The sequence below is a fragment of the Oncorhynchus nerka genome, linkage group LG27 (genome assembly GCF_034236695.1).
Source record: "Oncorhynchus nerka isolate Pitt River linkage group LG27, Oner_Uvic_2.0, whole genome shotgun sequence".
Taxonomy (NCBI): Eukaryota; Metazoa; Chordata; class Actinopteri; order Salmoniformes; family Salmonidae; genus Oncorhynchus; species Oncorhynchus nerka.
In genome coordinates, this window is record NC_088422.1 from 52564006 (window position 1) to 52582007 (window position 18002).

At 39.9% G+C, this 18002-nt stretch overlaps 2 protein-coding genes across 3 annotated transcripts in view; both read left to right on the plus strand.

Moving 5' to 3' along the window:
* Positions 1 to 13736, plus strand: part of grin1b (glutamate receptor, ionotropic, N-methyl D-aspartate 1b) — a 58480-nt gene extending 44744 nt beyond the window's left edge. For both annotated transcript variants that reach the window (XM_029638594.2, XM_029638595.2), the window contains 5 exons: positions 167 to 324; positions 550 to 711; positions 986 to 1095; positions 1414 to 1559; positions 9427 to 13736. In XM_029638594.2, the coding sequence (XP_029494454.1) occupies positions 167 to 324; positions 550 to 711; positions 986 to 1095; positions 1414 to 1559; positions 9427 to 9492 (642 nt within the window). In that variant the 3' untranslated portion in view covers positions 9493 to 13736. The remainder of the gene's footprint in view (positions 1 to 166; positions 325 to 549; positions 712 to 985; positions 1096 to 1413; positions 1560 to 9426) is intronic.
* Positions 1 to 18002, plus strand: part of LOC115111991 (dematin) — a 294338-nt gene that overhangs the window by 79619 nt on the left and 196717 nt on the right. The gene's annotated exons all lie outside the window — the stretch shown is intronic.

Consider the following 18002-nt stretch of genomic DNA (forward strand, 5'->3'; position numbering starts at 1 on the left):
AGATTGAGATGAATTTAAAATGATAAGAAATGCTGATGGCATTCTGGGGAAATAAGCAACAGCAACATTCATTGAGTGCAGATATTTTATGGGTGAAAGCTTATGTAAAGGACAGTCATGGAGGATGACTGACTGCTGTGCCTCTGTTTGTGTCTCTGTGTCTCAGCTGCGAAACCCATCAGACAAGTTCATCTACGCCACAGTGAAGCAGAGTTCGGTGGACATCTACTTCCGGCGCCAAGTGGAGTTGAGCACCATGTACCGCCACATGGAGAAGCACAACTACGAAAGCGCTGCTGAGGCCATCCAAGCTGTGCGCGACAAGTGAGCAACAGCTGGGGTAGCACCAGGGGATGAGGGTGGGGGTTTAATACTCTGAAAATTCCAATGGGGGAGGCCATAATGCTGAATGTACAGTATTTATGCTATCCCAGGTGAGCAATAGTGAGAGGAAGACAATAATGACATGATGTGGTTATCTAGTGTGCATTTTCATACACTCATTCGTTCCATTCCTCCTCTTCCCTGTTGTCCGTGTCCCTCCCTCAGCAAACTGCACGCGTTCATCTGGGACTCTGCCGTCCTGGAGTTTGAAGCATCACAGAAGTGTGACTTGGTGACAACGGGAGAGCTGTTCTTCCGCTCCGGCTTCGGCATAGGCATGCGGAAGGACAGCCCTTGGAAGCAAAACGTTTCCCTGTCCATTCTTAGGTGAATATTGGCCAGCAACAAGATACTATTGAAGCAACATGCTACCATACAATATTATAATAAGGGTGGTTTCCTGGACACAGATTAAGCCTGGTCCTAGACTAAAAAGCATGGTCAATGGAGAGTCTCCATTGAAATACTGTAGCTTTTTAGTCCAGCACTAAGCCTAATTGTGTGTCCAGGAAACCACCCCATAGTATACTCTATGTATTGTATCAGTATTTACTGTTTGAGACCTAACCTAAAGTATGATCTGGCTCTTCTCCCATAACAGCTCTCATGAGAATGGGTTCATGGAGGAACTAGATAAAACCTGGGTGAGATACCAGGAGTGTGACTCCAGGAGTAATGCCCCGGCCACCCTCACTTTTGAGAACATGGCAGGTATGTACGGTTCTCCAATTTAGTCCATAATGATACAGAAATGAGAGGAAATGCAAATAGTAAACTGGTGTGTAAGGAAGTAGCCCCCCCTGGTGAGCCAGAACGTTAGTCTATAGCAGGTGTGTAGGTATTCAAATTGGTGTGAAGGTATTTCTTAATCTGCAGAAGTTTGACAGATTGTTTTCATTAGGTTCATTGTGCTCAAAATGGTTCTCCATGGAGGATGCAGGGGCCACTGGTGACTTGGGATAATAGTATGTCCTGTGCACCGCAGGCAGTAAAATAACAGGTTGGCATGTCCAAATTGTCTCCTAACAGGTGTGTTCATGTTGGTTGCTGGGGGTATCGTTGCTGGAATCTTCCTCATCTTTATTGAGATTGCGTATAAGCGCCACAAAGATGCCCGCAGGAAGCAGATGCAGCTAGCCTTCGCTGCGGTCAACGTGTGGAGGAAGAACCTACAGGTATGATCTGCCCGTCTTCACACATAGGCCCCAGCAGGGCAGCACATCAGACAACATCCTGTAGAGTAGGGTCTCAAACTCGCAACTCGCATCTGGATCTAATGCGGCCAGTGGGGATCTTAGTAAATCCGGTCAGCGGTTGTAAAATAATAATAATAATAATAAACTTCACTGGGGATAGACTTATAGTCTGTTGTTGAAATCTAATTAAATTCTTTGCCTTCGCCAATTCAGTAATTATTCTACCCTTTTTCCATGTATTTTGAAATTGTCGCAGGTAACCGCGAGTGATTCATTGGTGAGTGATTCATATGGACAGGATTAGAAAAAGTTAAATTATAACCTTCCACAGAGCTAGTTGGGTGTACTACAGTATTATAGAAATTGAGCTGGCTGCATACTACTTCTCTAAATTTGGAAATGACTTATAATGAGAGATCCATGTTTTTTTGCACTCCAAATCCCTCCCAAAACATGAATGTAACAAACAGCTGCGAGGATATTTGCAGCTCCACATGCATACGTACAGCACACTCCCCAGCGCCTGTGAAAGGACTGATTTCATTATCCTCGTCTGCTGCTGCTGTGTGTCTGAGCGCTCAAGGACACGGCCGGTCCCCTGCCTGGAGGGTACGATGACCCCCTTCCCCCACCCCTCTCTCTCTGTGAAGGGCAGAGTGGGGGAGTGCACCCCGGGTGAGTGCAGTGGGGCACCAGGAAGCTCTGATGTTGCTGTACAGTCAGCCAGATGCACACTGGGCCCGGCTCTCTCACTAAAGGGCTAGGCTACTGAATAGCTCAACGGGTGGCAGCCAAGCATCTCCTGGTCAATGGTCTCTCTTGACGCACATCATGTCCATGTACTGTTTGTAAAGGGGGATCGGAAAGTAACAGGGCTTTGGCCTTTTGTGTCTTGAAAGGCTTAGCGGGCTAGCTTTGGTTGACACACCATATAATCCATATTGTACAAGCCAGTGCTTGAAGTGGATCTGAAATAGGTGCCAGTGCTCATAATATTTTTTTAAGCCGATATTCAAGGTGCCGGTACTATGTACTGGTGATCACCGACCCAACTCAAGCCAAACAAAACAAGCCATATAAGACTCTGTAGTAGCATGCAATGCTCCCAGCCACTGATTAAACCCTCCAACAGTTTAGAGAAACCTTTTTTTTCTAAACATGGTCTAATTGGTTGTAAAATGTGAAGGTTGAACTTGAGCTATATATTTCTTAATTACGTTGATGAGTCTGTCAAGTGGGACCAGCTAATGTGAATCTCATTTCATGAAAATGTTCTCTGGTCCAAAGCGTTAGTGTGCTTTCCTCTAGTAGTTGCAGACCAGAAGCAACTTGTTGTCATTTTGCGATGGGACCAAAGCTAGTGGTTGTTTAGCTTTGTAGGTCCTTTAACTTTCTGTCATCTGTGAGTACTATATTCGGGGTACACTACCAGTTGAAAGCAGAGGCACCAACATTAGATGCCTGTGTATAACTTCTCACCAAAATAAACTTGATTTTCAGTGTTGACAGATTGTTTAGACTGATGCAAGCTGTTTGGGGAAGATAATAAAAATAGCAGTTTCATTTGAAGTATTTTCTATCTCAATGGACAACAAAGAGGTGAATTTTGCTGCAAGTCTTCACCTGCTTGTGCCAGAGGCCATAACATTGTGTCGGGCACTCCCACACACTATCAGCCATAGGGCCATTACTATAGGGCCCCCAATTACAATAGTACAGTTATCAGGTTTCAGGTAAGACCCAAGTGTAGACTGTGTTATTGTAACATCAGGGGCAGGCAAACAATGGGTCAAGGCAGGCAGGGGTCGATAATCCAGAGTAGGGGCAAAGGTGCAGGACGGCAGGCAGGCTCAAGGTCAGGCAGACGGGCTCGGAGTCAGAACAGGCAGGGGTCAAACCAGGAGGGCGAGAAAAGAGAGACTGGAAAAAGCAGGAGCTGAGACACAAAACGCTGGTCGGCTTGAATAAACAAGACGAACAGGCACAGACAGACAGAAAACACAAGTATAAATACCCAGGGGATAAGTGGGGAAGATGGGCGACACCTGGAGGGGGGTGGATACAAACACAAGGACAAGTGAAATAGATCAGGCTGTGACAACAGTAAAAGCATTTCCTTGTTCAGTTCAACGGAGAGAGCACTTACTGCTCTTTGAAGCTTTGACAAATTGTCTTGTTCTTTATGACTACTGAGCCGTGAGGTAAACAAGTCTAAATAGATCTCCTTTAGATGTTGTATTCGGTATTGTTTTCTATGGAAGGCGAAAAACACAAGCAAGGCCGGCTAATATTTGTGCTGGGACATATCCACTGGGCCACTGTGTATTGTTGTAAGGTCAAATGAATACTGTACAAATTCTCATTATGTTAAAAGATGGATGCCCTGCTTTTGACTGAATGATGTATTATTGATTTATGTGTGATTTATACTCTAAGCCATATGTATGAAGGGTGTACATGTCCATATTTAAACAACAATAATGGCAGACGAACATCAGGCACCAGTGAAAAACGTGCCCTAATTTCAGGTGCACTACATGTACTGTATGCTTTTCGACCAACTATATTTCTCCCCATATTTGAAATGCATGACTAGTCGCCTGTCCTCGGGCTGTATTAACATTTCAAACGATTCCAGACAGCCCTCTGATGAAGGCGGTGTTGTTGAGCAACCTCATTCAATGGTGAACGGTCTGAGAAGGTTGCAATGAAAAGGAGATGAACACAATTGTGGAGATTGTAAAGGGGGATTCTGCAATGATTTCACTGTTGTTGTTGATATCCTGGATGTAATAATCTCTTGAATATGCTGATATACTGTGTTTCAAAGGGTAAAACGTGAAAAGAATGTTCCAAATGATTTAGACATCTAAAACAAATCACAAAGCAATATACAGTATTTAGCTATTTATAATGAGACTCCCTTATCTGTTATGTGGAATTGACCTGGTCCATGCTTTTTGAGGAGTCAAGGACTATTAGGGGATTATAGCCACCAAGAAGACACAAGTTCATGTGGGACAGTGCTGGCCTATAGGTTCGACATCATACCACTCATTCTACATACTGTATCCCTTTTGGTTTTCCTGCACTGCATGTTTTCTGGTTGAAGTCACACCCACTACCAAAATCTACTTCCCCTGCTCCTCTTAGTCTTCATCGCTCCCTTTGCCGTGGGAGAAACACCATTATGCTAGTGTTGGTAGAACGCAAAGGGACCTTGTTGAATTTCACATGGTTTATTGATTAGTCGGTCCATATTTTTTCCATGATCTTACTGATCATTGTATAACCAGCCCCCCCCCCATGGATGGTTCTTATTTTACTGTGCCATGCCATCCGAGGCAGTCCTCAAAAAGTAGCCAGGAGAAATATACCCAGATTTTAATAGTAACCCGGCTCCAATTATAGGATACTTTATATGTCCACATGGCATTGGGTGTAGACAGAAAGTGGACATGAGATACTGGACCATATTAAAGCTGGTAATTGAAATGGAGAGTAGTGTAACTACTCTGCAAGTTACTCTGCAGTTTTGGTGTACAGTAATGTAGTAATGTGTGTGTGTGTGTGTGGGGGGGAGCACTGAGACCAAACACACTCCTTCATCAGGGAACACCAATAATGTTTCTACATATATATTTATTTTAGGATAGGAAAAGTGATAGAGCAGAGCCTGACTCCAAACAGAAAACCTCTTTTAGGTCCATCAGTACCAACCTGGCCTCCAACATCAAGAGACGTAGGTCCTCCAAAGACACGGTAAGGAGTTGAAGGAAATTACACCCTCCCTTGTAATTCTCTCTCTTCCTCTCTTCCTTTACCTCATCCTTTTTTCTCTCTCTTCTGTCATCTCTTCTCGCAAAACGTTTCATTCCAGGCTCGTGTCAGTCACCCTCACACATGGAGTTACAGTCATGGCCACCTGTCTGTCAGTCAGTCATCGATAAACCATCCAGACATTTGTCCAACACCAAAAGAAGGAAATCGATATGAGCATGAGTAGGCAGTCTGAAGCTAAGGGCTTTCGTTTTCTTTGATAAAAAAGGTGTTTTTAATGACTACTATGCAAAGGGATACAAGAGCTAGTCCTTATGCTGGTCTTTCTCCTGTGGCTAAACTAGACACCATTTTGGTTTGTGCTCTCCTTTTTAGTTGTGTATGTGTGTTTGTCTCCTTTCACTGATTGGTCTGTGCTGCACCTTCCTTTGTGTGTGTCACATTTTGTTTGTTTGTTTCCTTTCATTACAAAAATAATGGCCAAGAAAAAGCCAAATGCACCGGGTAACAGACTTTACATTCTCTTTTCTTTCCACAGACTTTCCATTTTAAGGGATCTCCTGTCAAGTGTGTTTGACCAAACAATATTTACTTGTAGTGTTTCAATCAACAAATGCTGCTGGGAATGAAAAGAGATATAATATAATACAGTGGCTTACGAAAATATTCACTCCCCTTGGCATTTTTCCTATTTTGTTGCCCACCCCCCAAAGCCAATACTTTGTAGAGCCACCTTTTGCAGCAATTACAGCTGCAAGTCTCTTGGGGTATGTCTCTATAAGCTTGACACAACAAGCCACTGCGATTTTTGTACATTCTACAAAGAAAAGTTAAAGTTGGATGGGTTGCACCTGTGCACAGCAATCTTTAAGTCATACCACAGATTCTCAATTAGATTGAGGACTGGTCTTTGAATAGGCCATTCCAAAATGTTTCCCCTTAAACCACTTGAGTGTTGCTTTAGCAGTATGCTTAGGGTCATTTTCCTGCTGGAAAGTGAACCTCCGTCCCAGTCTCAAATCTCTGGAAGACTGAAACAGGTTTCCCTCAAGATTTTCCCTGTATTTATCATTCCTTCAATTCTGACCAGTTTCCCAGTCCCTGCCGATGAAAAACATCCCAACAGTATGATGCTGCCACTACCATGCTTCACTGTGGGGAGGGTGTTCTCGGGGTGATGGGAGGTGTTGGGTTTGCTCCAGACATAGCGTTTTCCTTGATGGCCAAAAAGCTCAATTCTAGTCTCATCTGACCAGAGTACCTTCTTCCATATGTTTGGTGAGTCTCCCACATGCCTTTATTTTTTCTTTAAGCAATGACTTTTTTATGGCCACTTTTCTGTAAAGCCCAGCTCTGTGGAGTATATGGCTTAAAGTGGTCCTACGGACAGATACTCCAATCTCTGCTGTGGAGCTTTGCAGCTCCTCCAGGGTTATCTTTGGTCTCTTTGTTACCTCTCTGATTAATGCCCTCCTTGCCTGGTCTGTGAGTTTTGGTGGGCAGCCGTCTCATGGCAGGTTTATTGTGGTGTCCTATTCTTTCCATTTTTTAATAATGGATTTATTGGTGCTTCGTGGGATGTTCAAAGTTTCTGATATTTTTTTATAACCCAACCCTGATCTGTACTTCTCCACAACTTTGTCCCTGACCAGTTTGGAGAGCTCCTTGTTCTTCATGGTGCCGCTTGCTTGGTGGAGCCCCTTGCCTAGTGGTGTTGCAGAATCTGGGGCCTTCCAGAACAGGTGTATGTATACTGAGATCGTGTGACAGATCATGTGACATTTAGATTGCACACAGGTGGACTTTATTTAATTAATTATGTGACTTATGAAGGTAATTGGTTGCACCAGATCTTATTTAGGGGCTTCATAGCAAAGTGGGTGAATACAAATGCACGCATCACTTTTCAATTATTATTATTTTTGAATTTTCTGAAACAGGTAATTTTTTAAATTTCACTTCACCAATTTGGACTATTTTGTGTATGTCCATTAAATCAAATCTAAATAAAAATCCATTTAAATTACAGGTTGTAATGCAACAAAATAGGAAAAACGCCAAGGGGGATGAATACTTTTGCAAGGCACTGTATATGCATGCCATTTATGTCATTGTGGATTGCGTATTGTCCTGATGATAAATCTCAAACAAATGTTTTTATGTTGAATACTTGGTAATTTAATGACAATCATTTCTACACTAGATTATCCAGAGCTCAACACGTTCGTTCCATGAGTCCTGGAACTGTATATGGATACATGAATACTGTAAATATGGTTACTCTAGCAGGATTCATACTGAATGTAGTTTTATAATAGCCTGGTGTGTTGTAGCTAACTCTTTGTGATGCCATACATGTTTGGTGTGACAATGGATGAACTCAGAGAGGACTTACTTGGCTGAAGCACAAACAGACTTGGAGCACCAGGCTACAAAGTCTAGATAGAGGATTGGAATGTATTCCAGTCCGTTGAGCATTGGTATTGTCAGCTGAACATTTTAGTCATTTCAAAAACAGTTTATTTTGTTTTACTTTTTGCCTCCAGGTTGTGCCATCCAAAGCAGTGTGTCAATCTTCCAGAGCCCTGTCTCTGTAGACAATCAATCCAATTTTACATTTTTATATTAATTTTGTATTATTATTTAGTGATAAAAATAGGTAGCCTAAAACTACCCACAAAATAAATCCTACACTTTTATTGGAATTGACCCATTTATTTTTGTTGTAACCATCCTATTATTTTATATCAGTGTTTATTTATAAATGGATTTCAACGGATTGTGAGTATCGGTATCCACACCATATGCCACACTGCTTCTTTCCACCTCCTTGGTTGTTGTGGAGAAGACCAGTGCTTCCCAACCCTGGTCCTGGAGTACCCCCAACAGTACACATTGTTGTTGTAGCCCTGGGCAAACACACCTCATTCATCTTATTGAGGGCTTGATGATTAGTTGACAAGTGGAATCAGGTGTGCTTGTCCAGGGTTAAACTAAAAATGTGTACTGTTGGGGTATACGAGGACCAGGGTTGGGAAACACTGGTGTAGACTGTTGTCATGCTGTTCGCCTGTCTGTTGGCAGGAGGTGCTGTGAGCTATGATTCGGAATGTGAAGCTGTACCTAAAATTGTAACGGCATTGGAAACAGTGAGGTCACACATGCTCAGTAGTCAAATGTTGTTGAACGTCGCAGATAGAAATGCCATGAATAAAACTGATGTGTTTCCTTATTCTACATGTCAGAAAGGCATGTTTATTCTACATACAGTAGATTATCTCTATCTTAACGTTCCACAACGTTGTACCCTTGGTACAATCTCATTTTCGTGGAATATCATGTCAACTTTTTACATTTCCTTTAAGGATTTCTTGGTCACAACAAGAATACTTGACACAATAAAACTTTTTTTAAGGTGATGGTAGTTTTGAATGATAAATAGCTTCATGTCTTTCATCGACAGCATTATAATCACTTTTATACAATGGTAATTGGTAATCCGTGGTGAAATTAATAGCAGGACAAAAACATCCGTGCCTGGATATTATCATGTCAGTTTCCATGGCAACCGAGGATAGGCCCTTTCATAGATCCTTTGTAACACCAAACTGAAAATTCTTCCCAACACTGATGATAAATTGTGTTCTGTGCTCCAAAATGTCAGGGTATGACATTTAGCATTAATTTGAAAATCCATATTACACTTGCAGGCAAAATATGCTAAATGGGCTGGGACAACACGTCTCTGTATAAATCAATACCATACAGCGGGAAAAAAATCCAGTTACTTGGCAACAACACTGTAGCTTAGTCTCACATCTGTGACCTTGCTTTGTTTATTGATCAGCATGCACAGTTCATAGGGTCCCTGCGGTGCTGAGCTTGATCTGTCCAAACAACCATTCCGAATCACAGGCAAACACTGCCTTGAGGGGGGACTTGATGAAATGTATGACATAATCATGTTACATAACATTTGTTGTGTTGTATGCACCTTGAATATATATGATGTGAGTACAGATGAAATAATTTGTTCTATTTTGTATTCTTCCCATACTCTCTGCAGCCTTATCCCACGGACATCACAGGCCAGCTCAACTTGTCAGACCCCTCTGTCAGCACGGTGGTGTGAGAGATTGAGAGAGAGAAATGAGAGGACTGAAATGAGAGAGAGGATCCTGGTTTGGAGACAGAAGCTGGTCCATTGCTGCTACGCCACCTGAGCCATTGCCCATCCTGTTCTCTATCTACCCACATAGAACATGTGTTCTGCTCATTCCCCACCAAACACAACAGGCAGGAACTGGATAGCTGACATCCCACTGACAAACTGTGCCAATTCACAATTGAGCCAAACCACCTGTTTTTTCCCACACAGAGGCCTGACCCAGCACAATGATAGCTTTAGGTTTATTTTTATAATCTGCCTGCTAGAGTCATGTAGTTGTGTACTTTACATGTGAAACAACAAGAAATATATACATTTTCTGATCATGTCATTCGCAATACATCGTCATGCACTGTGTTTCTGATTTCAATAAGCGATAGATTTCATAGATCATGTTTAAGAGTATTTTGTGATGTCAATGTTTTACTACCTCCACTTATTTAGACGAACCTTAGACATGTAGGATACTGTAGTTAGCTATTTGACATTGTAAGGTTTTCCTGTGTTACATTTATCGACAGGTTTTTGTTAGCATTAGCTAATGCGGTGTAGTGTGGGGCATTAACAATGGACAAGTTGTCAATTTATAAATTAGCAGCATACAGCTATGCTAATATCTAAGTGTAAATCCGAGTTAAGCACACTTTGTCCATTGTAGCACTCATATCAGCTGCAATCCCTTTCTTTAGCTATAGATGTCTTAGCCCCTTTTATGTGTTAATTTACTTCATTCTCTCAGTGGTAGTACAGCATTGATTGCGTGGCAGACTATTCTCAGCATTCAACCATACTAATGTTTCTGAGCCAAACGTCTTTGGCATGACATCGGTGAAGGAGTTGCCATCAACAGAAATAGACTGGTAACCACTAGTGCTGTAGGCTATGTTGTTGTTCATTCAAGAAAATTGCTCTCTACAATTGTTGATTTGACAGTGTTACATGGTCATTAATGCAAATCAATTTATCAGTCAACATCAAGTCTCTATATAGCCTATATAGTGCCTTCAGAAAGTATTCATACCCCTTATTCCAAATGTTGTCTTGTTACAGCCTGAATTCAAAATTGATTAAAAAAACATTTCTCACCCCTCTACACACAATACCCCATAATGACAAAGTGAAACATGTTTTTAGACATTTTTGCAAATGCATTGTAAATGAAATACAAACATATCTAATTTCCATAAGTATTCACACCCGTGAGTCAATACTTTGTTAAAGCACCTTTGGCAGCGATTACAGCTAGGAGTCTTTCTGGGTAAGTCTCTAAGAGCATTCCACACCTGGATTGTGCAACATTTGCACATTACTCTTTTCATCCTCACTTTTCTCCTATCATAGCCATTAAACTCTGTAACTGTTTTAAAGTCACCATTGGCCTCGTGGGGAAATCCCTGAGTTGTTTCCCTCCTCTCTGGCAACTGAGTTTGGAAGGACGCCTGTACCTTTGTAGTGACTGGGTGTATTGATACACTATCCAAAGTGTAATTAATAACTTCATGCTCAAATGGATATTCTATGTCTGCTTAAAAAAAAACATCTACCAATTGGTGCCCTTCTTTGTGGGGCATTAGAAAACCTCCCTGGTCTTTGTGGTTGAATCTGTGTTTGAAATTCACTGCTCGACTGAGGTACCTTACCGATAATTGTATGTGTGGGGTACAGAGATTAGGTAGTCATTCAAAAATAATCTTAAGCACTATTATTGCACACAGTTCATGCAACTTATGTGACTTGTTAAGCACATTTTTGCTCCTGAACTTATTTAGGTTTGCTATAACAAATGGGTTGAATACTTATTGACTCAAGAAATGTCAGTTTATCATTTTTCTTTAATTTGTCAAATAAAATTAAAAACATAATTCCGCTTTGACATTATGGGATATTGTGTAGTCCAGTGACACAACATCTCAATGTAATCAATTTTATATTCAGGTTGTAACACAACAACGTGGAAAAAGTCAAGTGGTGTGAAAACTTTCTGAAGACACTGTATTCTCTCTACATAGTCTCTTTTATATCATGACATTATTGAGGATATTGTGACGTGTACATGATTTCTGGATGTTTTGAGCCTAAACTGCACTGACAGTGATTGTCTCTCTTTGGCTCAAAATATCCTGTAATGATTTATATATTATTGTGGTGTGTATATTATGTATATGTGTATATAAATATATATATATATATATAATCATGTTCTGTCAACCTTAGGGGTGTTCTGGTAATCGGCTAAGATGGCTGTTGTAGCTGTGTGGTTAACCCTATAAATTAATGACTTATACTACTTTGTATTTCTAATATAATAATATATTTCACTATGTCACTGTATTTTTGCTTTATATGTGAGATTAGATTAATAAAATCCCTCACTCTTACCCTTTCCCATTTTCCAGACTGCATTTACACCGACATTTAGTCTGTCAATAGCAAATTGATTAATTGCATAAATGATATATTGTAAAAAAGTTTGTTTCCTGCAAAAACCTGTCAGAGATCCTTCGGTGTAGCTCAAGTGTATCCTGGCATGTTCCTGACTCAAGATCTGAAACACTGTTTAGCACTTTTGTCTTAAAGATCCAATGCAGCCGTTTTTATCTCAATATCAAATAATTTCTGGGTAACAATTAAGTACCTTACAATACTGTGAATGTTTTCATTAAAAATTGTCAAAAAAACACAAAAATAGCTTCTTAGAGCAATTTCTCAAGCAAGAATTTAGCTAGGACAGTCTGGGAGTGGTCTGAGTGGGGAGCGGAAAACTGGAACTCTCTTTCTTATTGGTCTATTAACTAATTTACCGCCTGGTGATGTCCCCAGGTAGGCCAAAACTCCATCCATCCCACCAAAACAGGCTGAAATTTCAGGCGGTCTTTTCAAACAGCTCTTACACTAAAAGGACATTATCTTACTTTTCACAATTTCACAGTGTTATTCCAACCACATGGTGTGGATATATATATATAAAACAAAGAGAAAAATCACGTTTTTGACTGCACTGGGCCTTTAAACAATCAACATGAGGGCTTTGCTCATAATTGTGAGAAATTAAGAATGTGAAATATATACCTGTAACTGTTACTATACCTGTATTTTATGGGCCGAAAATATGTTTTTTGTGCAATAGGCTCGTTTTAAATGTTGATGGTTTTAGAGAGAGACATGAATTGATCTGTCTGGAATCATTTTTTATTATTTTTATTATGGTTTCACTATTGACGGGCTCAATTTTGTATAGGTGTTCCATTTATCATTCAAGTGAAATAATGTGGGAAATTTATTAATTATTACTTATAACAATGTAGCCATCAACCAGAGATCGGAAGTTTAGCTATGGTTGTGTCAATGTTCTCATGGATACTGAAAATATACCTAAATGATTATGTAAGTATAAAAATTATTAATGAAGTTTAAATTGAGGTAGAAATATTTGATAATCTAATTTCTCAATACAGAGTGTTTATTCGGAATTGTAACTCGAAAGAGTTGGGTTTATTTAGGCTGTGAAAATGTCTGTTCTGTTAGCCAAGAAAGTTCAGTAGTTGCAATGCTTGGGAAAACAGATTACATTGGATTGTGTGATAGAATTACAGACTGTGAGTAAAGTGTTCAATTGTCATTTCAGGTGACTCAAAACATATTCAACAACACAGTTCCATATTATTTTAATGTAAAATTACAATTTTGCAGGGCTTTAAGATATAGTAAGTTACTATAACTTAACTATCAATCACTACCAAATGTGCTTTGAATATCATTCCTATATTGTGTGAATAATGACTATACATTATAATATATGTTTGTAATAGAAATCAGTTGTACTAATAAAATGTCTGATATATTAAATGCTATTTGGACACACTTTAATTTATTAAACTTTTGATGAGTAGCCTAAACAATAAAGGTAGCATATAGCCCACTAGATCTACATGTAGGCCTATGGAAGACATTTTCCAGGAAAGGAACTAGTAAACTAAGGACACACTGCTATTGAGTAGGTATTGATGCAATGCTAACATAGCCTTTCTATTTTATTATATTGATGCAATGATAAGGTATAGGCTATAACTATTAAACTCACTCAATTCATTGTTATTTGAACAAAGATGCTCCCAAGGATGGAGGAGGTCCAGTTTTTAAAACCGGATTTATTCTCCTCAACGGCTTTTTGACCTGAAGTACCATTTAGGTCTCCACATGAGCTGACAAAATGTTTGACCACACCATTTTGTTGCGAGTCCGCTTTTGCGCACAGTGCCACGCAAAGGTTAAGGTCTCTGTTTCCATGAATGTTATTTTTATTGCTTTGGTACTATTTTCACAAGAATGTGGTGAATTTTCAAAACTCTTAACTCCAAACTGGTAACACCTGTAATACAGCCAGTCTTACATTCAAAACCTTTCATTGTGCATTCATTTTGTTTGTAGACATCTTTCACCACACAGCCATTGACCCAAAATGTACACTGAACAAAAATATAATTGTATCATGTAACAATTTCAACGATTTTACTGAGTTACAGTTCAGTTAAGGAAATCAGCCAATTTAAATAAATTCATTTGGTCCTAATCTATGGATTTCACATGATTGGGCAGGGGCGCAGCCATGTGTGGGCCTGGGAGGGCATAGGCCCACCCACTTGGGAGTCAGGCCCACCCACTGGGGAGCCAGGCCCAGCCAATCAGAATTAGTTTTTCCTCACAAAAGGGCTTTATTACAGACAGAAATACTGCTCAGTTTCATCAGCTGACCAGGTGGCTGGTCACAGGTGATCCCATAGGTGAAGAAGCTGGATGTGGAAGTACTGGGCTGGTGTAGTTTACATGTGGTCTGTGGTTGTGAGGCCGGTTGGAAGTACAGCCAAATTCTTATGGTAGAGAAAGGAACATTAAATTCTCTGGCAAACAGGTCTGGTGGACATTCGTGCAGTCAGCATGCCAATTGTACCCTCCCTCAAAACTTCAGACATATACAATGGGGCAAAAAAGTATTTAGTCAGCCACCAATTGTGCCAGTTCTCCCTCTTAAAAAGATGAGAGAGGCCTGTAATTTTCATCATAGGTACACTTCAACTATGACAGCCAAAATGAGAGAAGAAAATCCAGAAAATCACATTGTAGGATTTTTTATGATTTTATTTGCAAATTATGGTGGAAAATAAGTATTTGGTCACCTACAAACAAGCAAGATTTCTGGCTCTCACAGACCTGTAACTTCTTCTTTAAGAGGCTCCTCTGTCCTCCACTCGTTACTTGAATTAATGGCACCTGTTTGAACTTGTTATCAGTATAAAAGACAACTGTCCACAACCTCAAACAGTCACACTCCAAACTCCACTATGGCCAAGATCAAAGAGCTGTCAAAGGACACCAGAAACAAAATTGTAGACCTGCACCAGACTGGGAAGACTGAATCTGCAATAGGTAAGCAGCTTGGTTTGAAGAAATCAACTGTGGGAGCAATTATTAGGAAATGGAAGACATACAAGACCACTGATAATCTCCCTCGATCTGGGGCTCCACGCAAAATCTCACCCCGTGGGGTCAAAATGATCACAAGAACGGTGAGCAAAAATCCCAGAACCACACGGGGGGGACCTAGTGAATGACCTGCAGAGAGCTGGGACCAAAGTAACAAAGCCTACCATCAGTAACACACTACGCCGCCAGGGACTCAAATCCTGCAGTGCCAGATGTGTCCCCCTGCTTAAGCCAGTACATGTCCAGGCCTGTCTGAAGTTTGCTAGAGAGAATTTGGATGATCCAGAAGAAGATTGGGAGAATGTCATATGGTCAGATGAAACCAAAATATAACTTTTTGGTAAAAACTCAACTCGTCGTGTTTGGAGGACAAAGAATGCTGAGTTGCATCCAAAGAACACCATACCTACTGTGAAGCATGGGGGTGGAAACATCATGCTTTGGAGCTGTTTTTCTGCAAAGGGACCAGGACGACTGATCCGTGTAAAGGAAAGAATGAATGGGGCCATGTATCGTGAGATTTTGAGTGAAAACCTCCTTCCATCAGCAAGGGCATTGAAGATGAAACGTGGCTGGGTCTTTCAGCATGACAATGATCCCAAACACACCGCCCGGGCAACGAAGGAGTGGCTTCGTAAGAAGCATTTCAAGGCATTTCAGTGGCCTAGCCAGTCTCCAGATCTCAACTGCATAGAAAATCTTTGGAGGGAGTTGAAAGTCCATGTTGCCCAGCAACAGCCCCAAAACATCACTGCTCTAGAGAAGATCTGCATGGAGGAATGGGCCAAAATACCAGCAACAGTGTGTGAAAACCTTGTGATTACCTCTGTCATTGCCAACAAAGGGTATATAACAAAGTATTGAGATAAACTTTTGTTATTGACCAAATACTTATTTCCCACCATAATTTGCAAATAAATTCATTAAAAATCCAACAATGTGATTTTCTGGATTTTTTTCTCTCTCACTTTGTCTGTCATAGTTGAAGTGTACCTATGATGAAAATTACAGGCCTCTCTCATCTTTTTAAGTGGGAGAACTTGCACAATTGGTGGCTGACTAAATACTTTTTTGTCCCACTGTATAGCATTGGGTCATGTGACCAAACTGCATATTTTAGAGTGGTCATTTATTGTCCGCAGCACAAGGTGCATCTGTGTAAGGATCATGCCGTTTAATCAGCTTCTTGATATGCCACACCTGTATTATCTTGGCAAAAGAGAAATGCTCACTAACAGGAATGTAAACAAATTTGTGCACAAAATTTGACAAACATTCCTGGGATCTTTTATTTATGTTCCTTAAACATGAGACCAATACTTTATATGTTGCATTTATATTTTTTGTTCATTATACGTGTACTGTGAACTATAATGAGTACATTGGTTTCATTCTCAAAACAACATACTGATACAATATATTCTCAATTTAGTTATTTTAACAACCAGTTCATCCAATAGCAAGGTTAAGATACATTTCAAAATTGACCTTTGAATGTAGTATGCTACAACACTGTAAATTAAAGTACATTAAACTGTTTTCACAGTAGGCAATGACATTTACATAATTTCTATCCCATGTGTGATCAAACATGTCATTATTGAAGACATCTTTTACAATGTAAATACAATTTTTTAAATTGCTTTGGTACTATTTTCACAAGTATGTGGGGAATGTTCAAAGCTCTTAATACAAAACTCAAAACTGTTAACAGTTAAAACGTAGACAGTCATACAGACAGTCATACGTTCAAAACCTTTTATTGTGCATTAATTGTGTTTGTAGTCATCTTTCACCACACAACCATTGATCAAAAATATACAGTGCCTTCAGAAAGTATTCACAGCCTGAATTGAAAATGGATTCAATTGATATGTGTCAGTGGCCTACACACAATACTGGCTTACACATATAATGTCAAAGTGGAATTTTGTTTTTAGACATTTTTACAAATTATTTCAAAATGAAAAGCTGGAATGTTATGAGTCAATAAGTATTCAACCCCTTTATTATGGCAAGCCTAAATAAGTTCAGGAGTAAAAGTCAGATAAGTTGCATGGACTCACTCTGTATGCAATAGTGTTTAAGATGATTTTTGAATGACTACCTCATCTCTGTACCCCACACATACAGTTACTGCATCTGTAAGGTATATCAGTCGAGCAGTCAATTTCAAACACAGATTCAAACACAAAGACCAGGGAGGGTTTCCAATGCCTCGCAATGAAGGGCACCTATTGGTAGATGGGGGTAAAAAAAATATGAATATCCCTTTGAGCATGGTGAAGTTATTAATTACACTTTGGATGGTGTATTAATACACCCAGTCACTGCAAAGATACAGGCCAATGGTGACTTTAAAACAGTTAGAGAGTTTAGTGGCTGTGATAGAATGCTGAGGATGGATCAACAACATTGTAGTTACTCCACAATACTAACCTAATTGACAGAGTGAAAAGATAGAAGCATGTACAGAATAAAAATATTGCAAAACATGCTTGGACTAGGTAGTTTTTTTTAGGATGAATGAAACGGAATAGAGCTAAGTACAGCACAAATCTTAAAGGAAAACCTGGTTCAGTCTGCAATAGACACAGAGATGAATTCACCACTCAGCAGGACAATATCCTAACACACAAGGCCAAATATACACTGGAGTTGCTTACCAAGATGACATTGAATGTTCCTGAGTGGCCTAGTTACAGTTTTGACTTAAATTGGCTTGAAAATCTGTGCCAAGACGTGAAAATGGATGTCTAGCAATGATCAACAACCAACTTGACGGAGCTTGAAGATATTTTATAAGAATAACGGGAAAATATTGTACAATCCAGGTGTGCAAAGCTCTTAGAGACTTACCTAGAAAGACGCACAGCTGTAATCACTGCCACAGGTGCTTCAACAAAGTATTGACTCAGGGGTGTGAATACTTACAGAACCAGTCAAAAGTTTGGAAACACCTACTCATTCAAGAGTTTTTCTTTATTTTTACT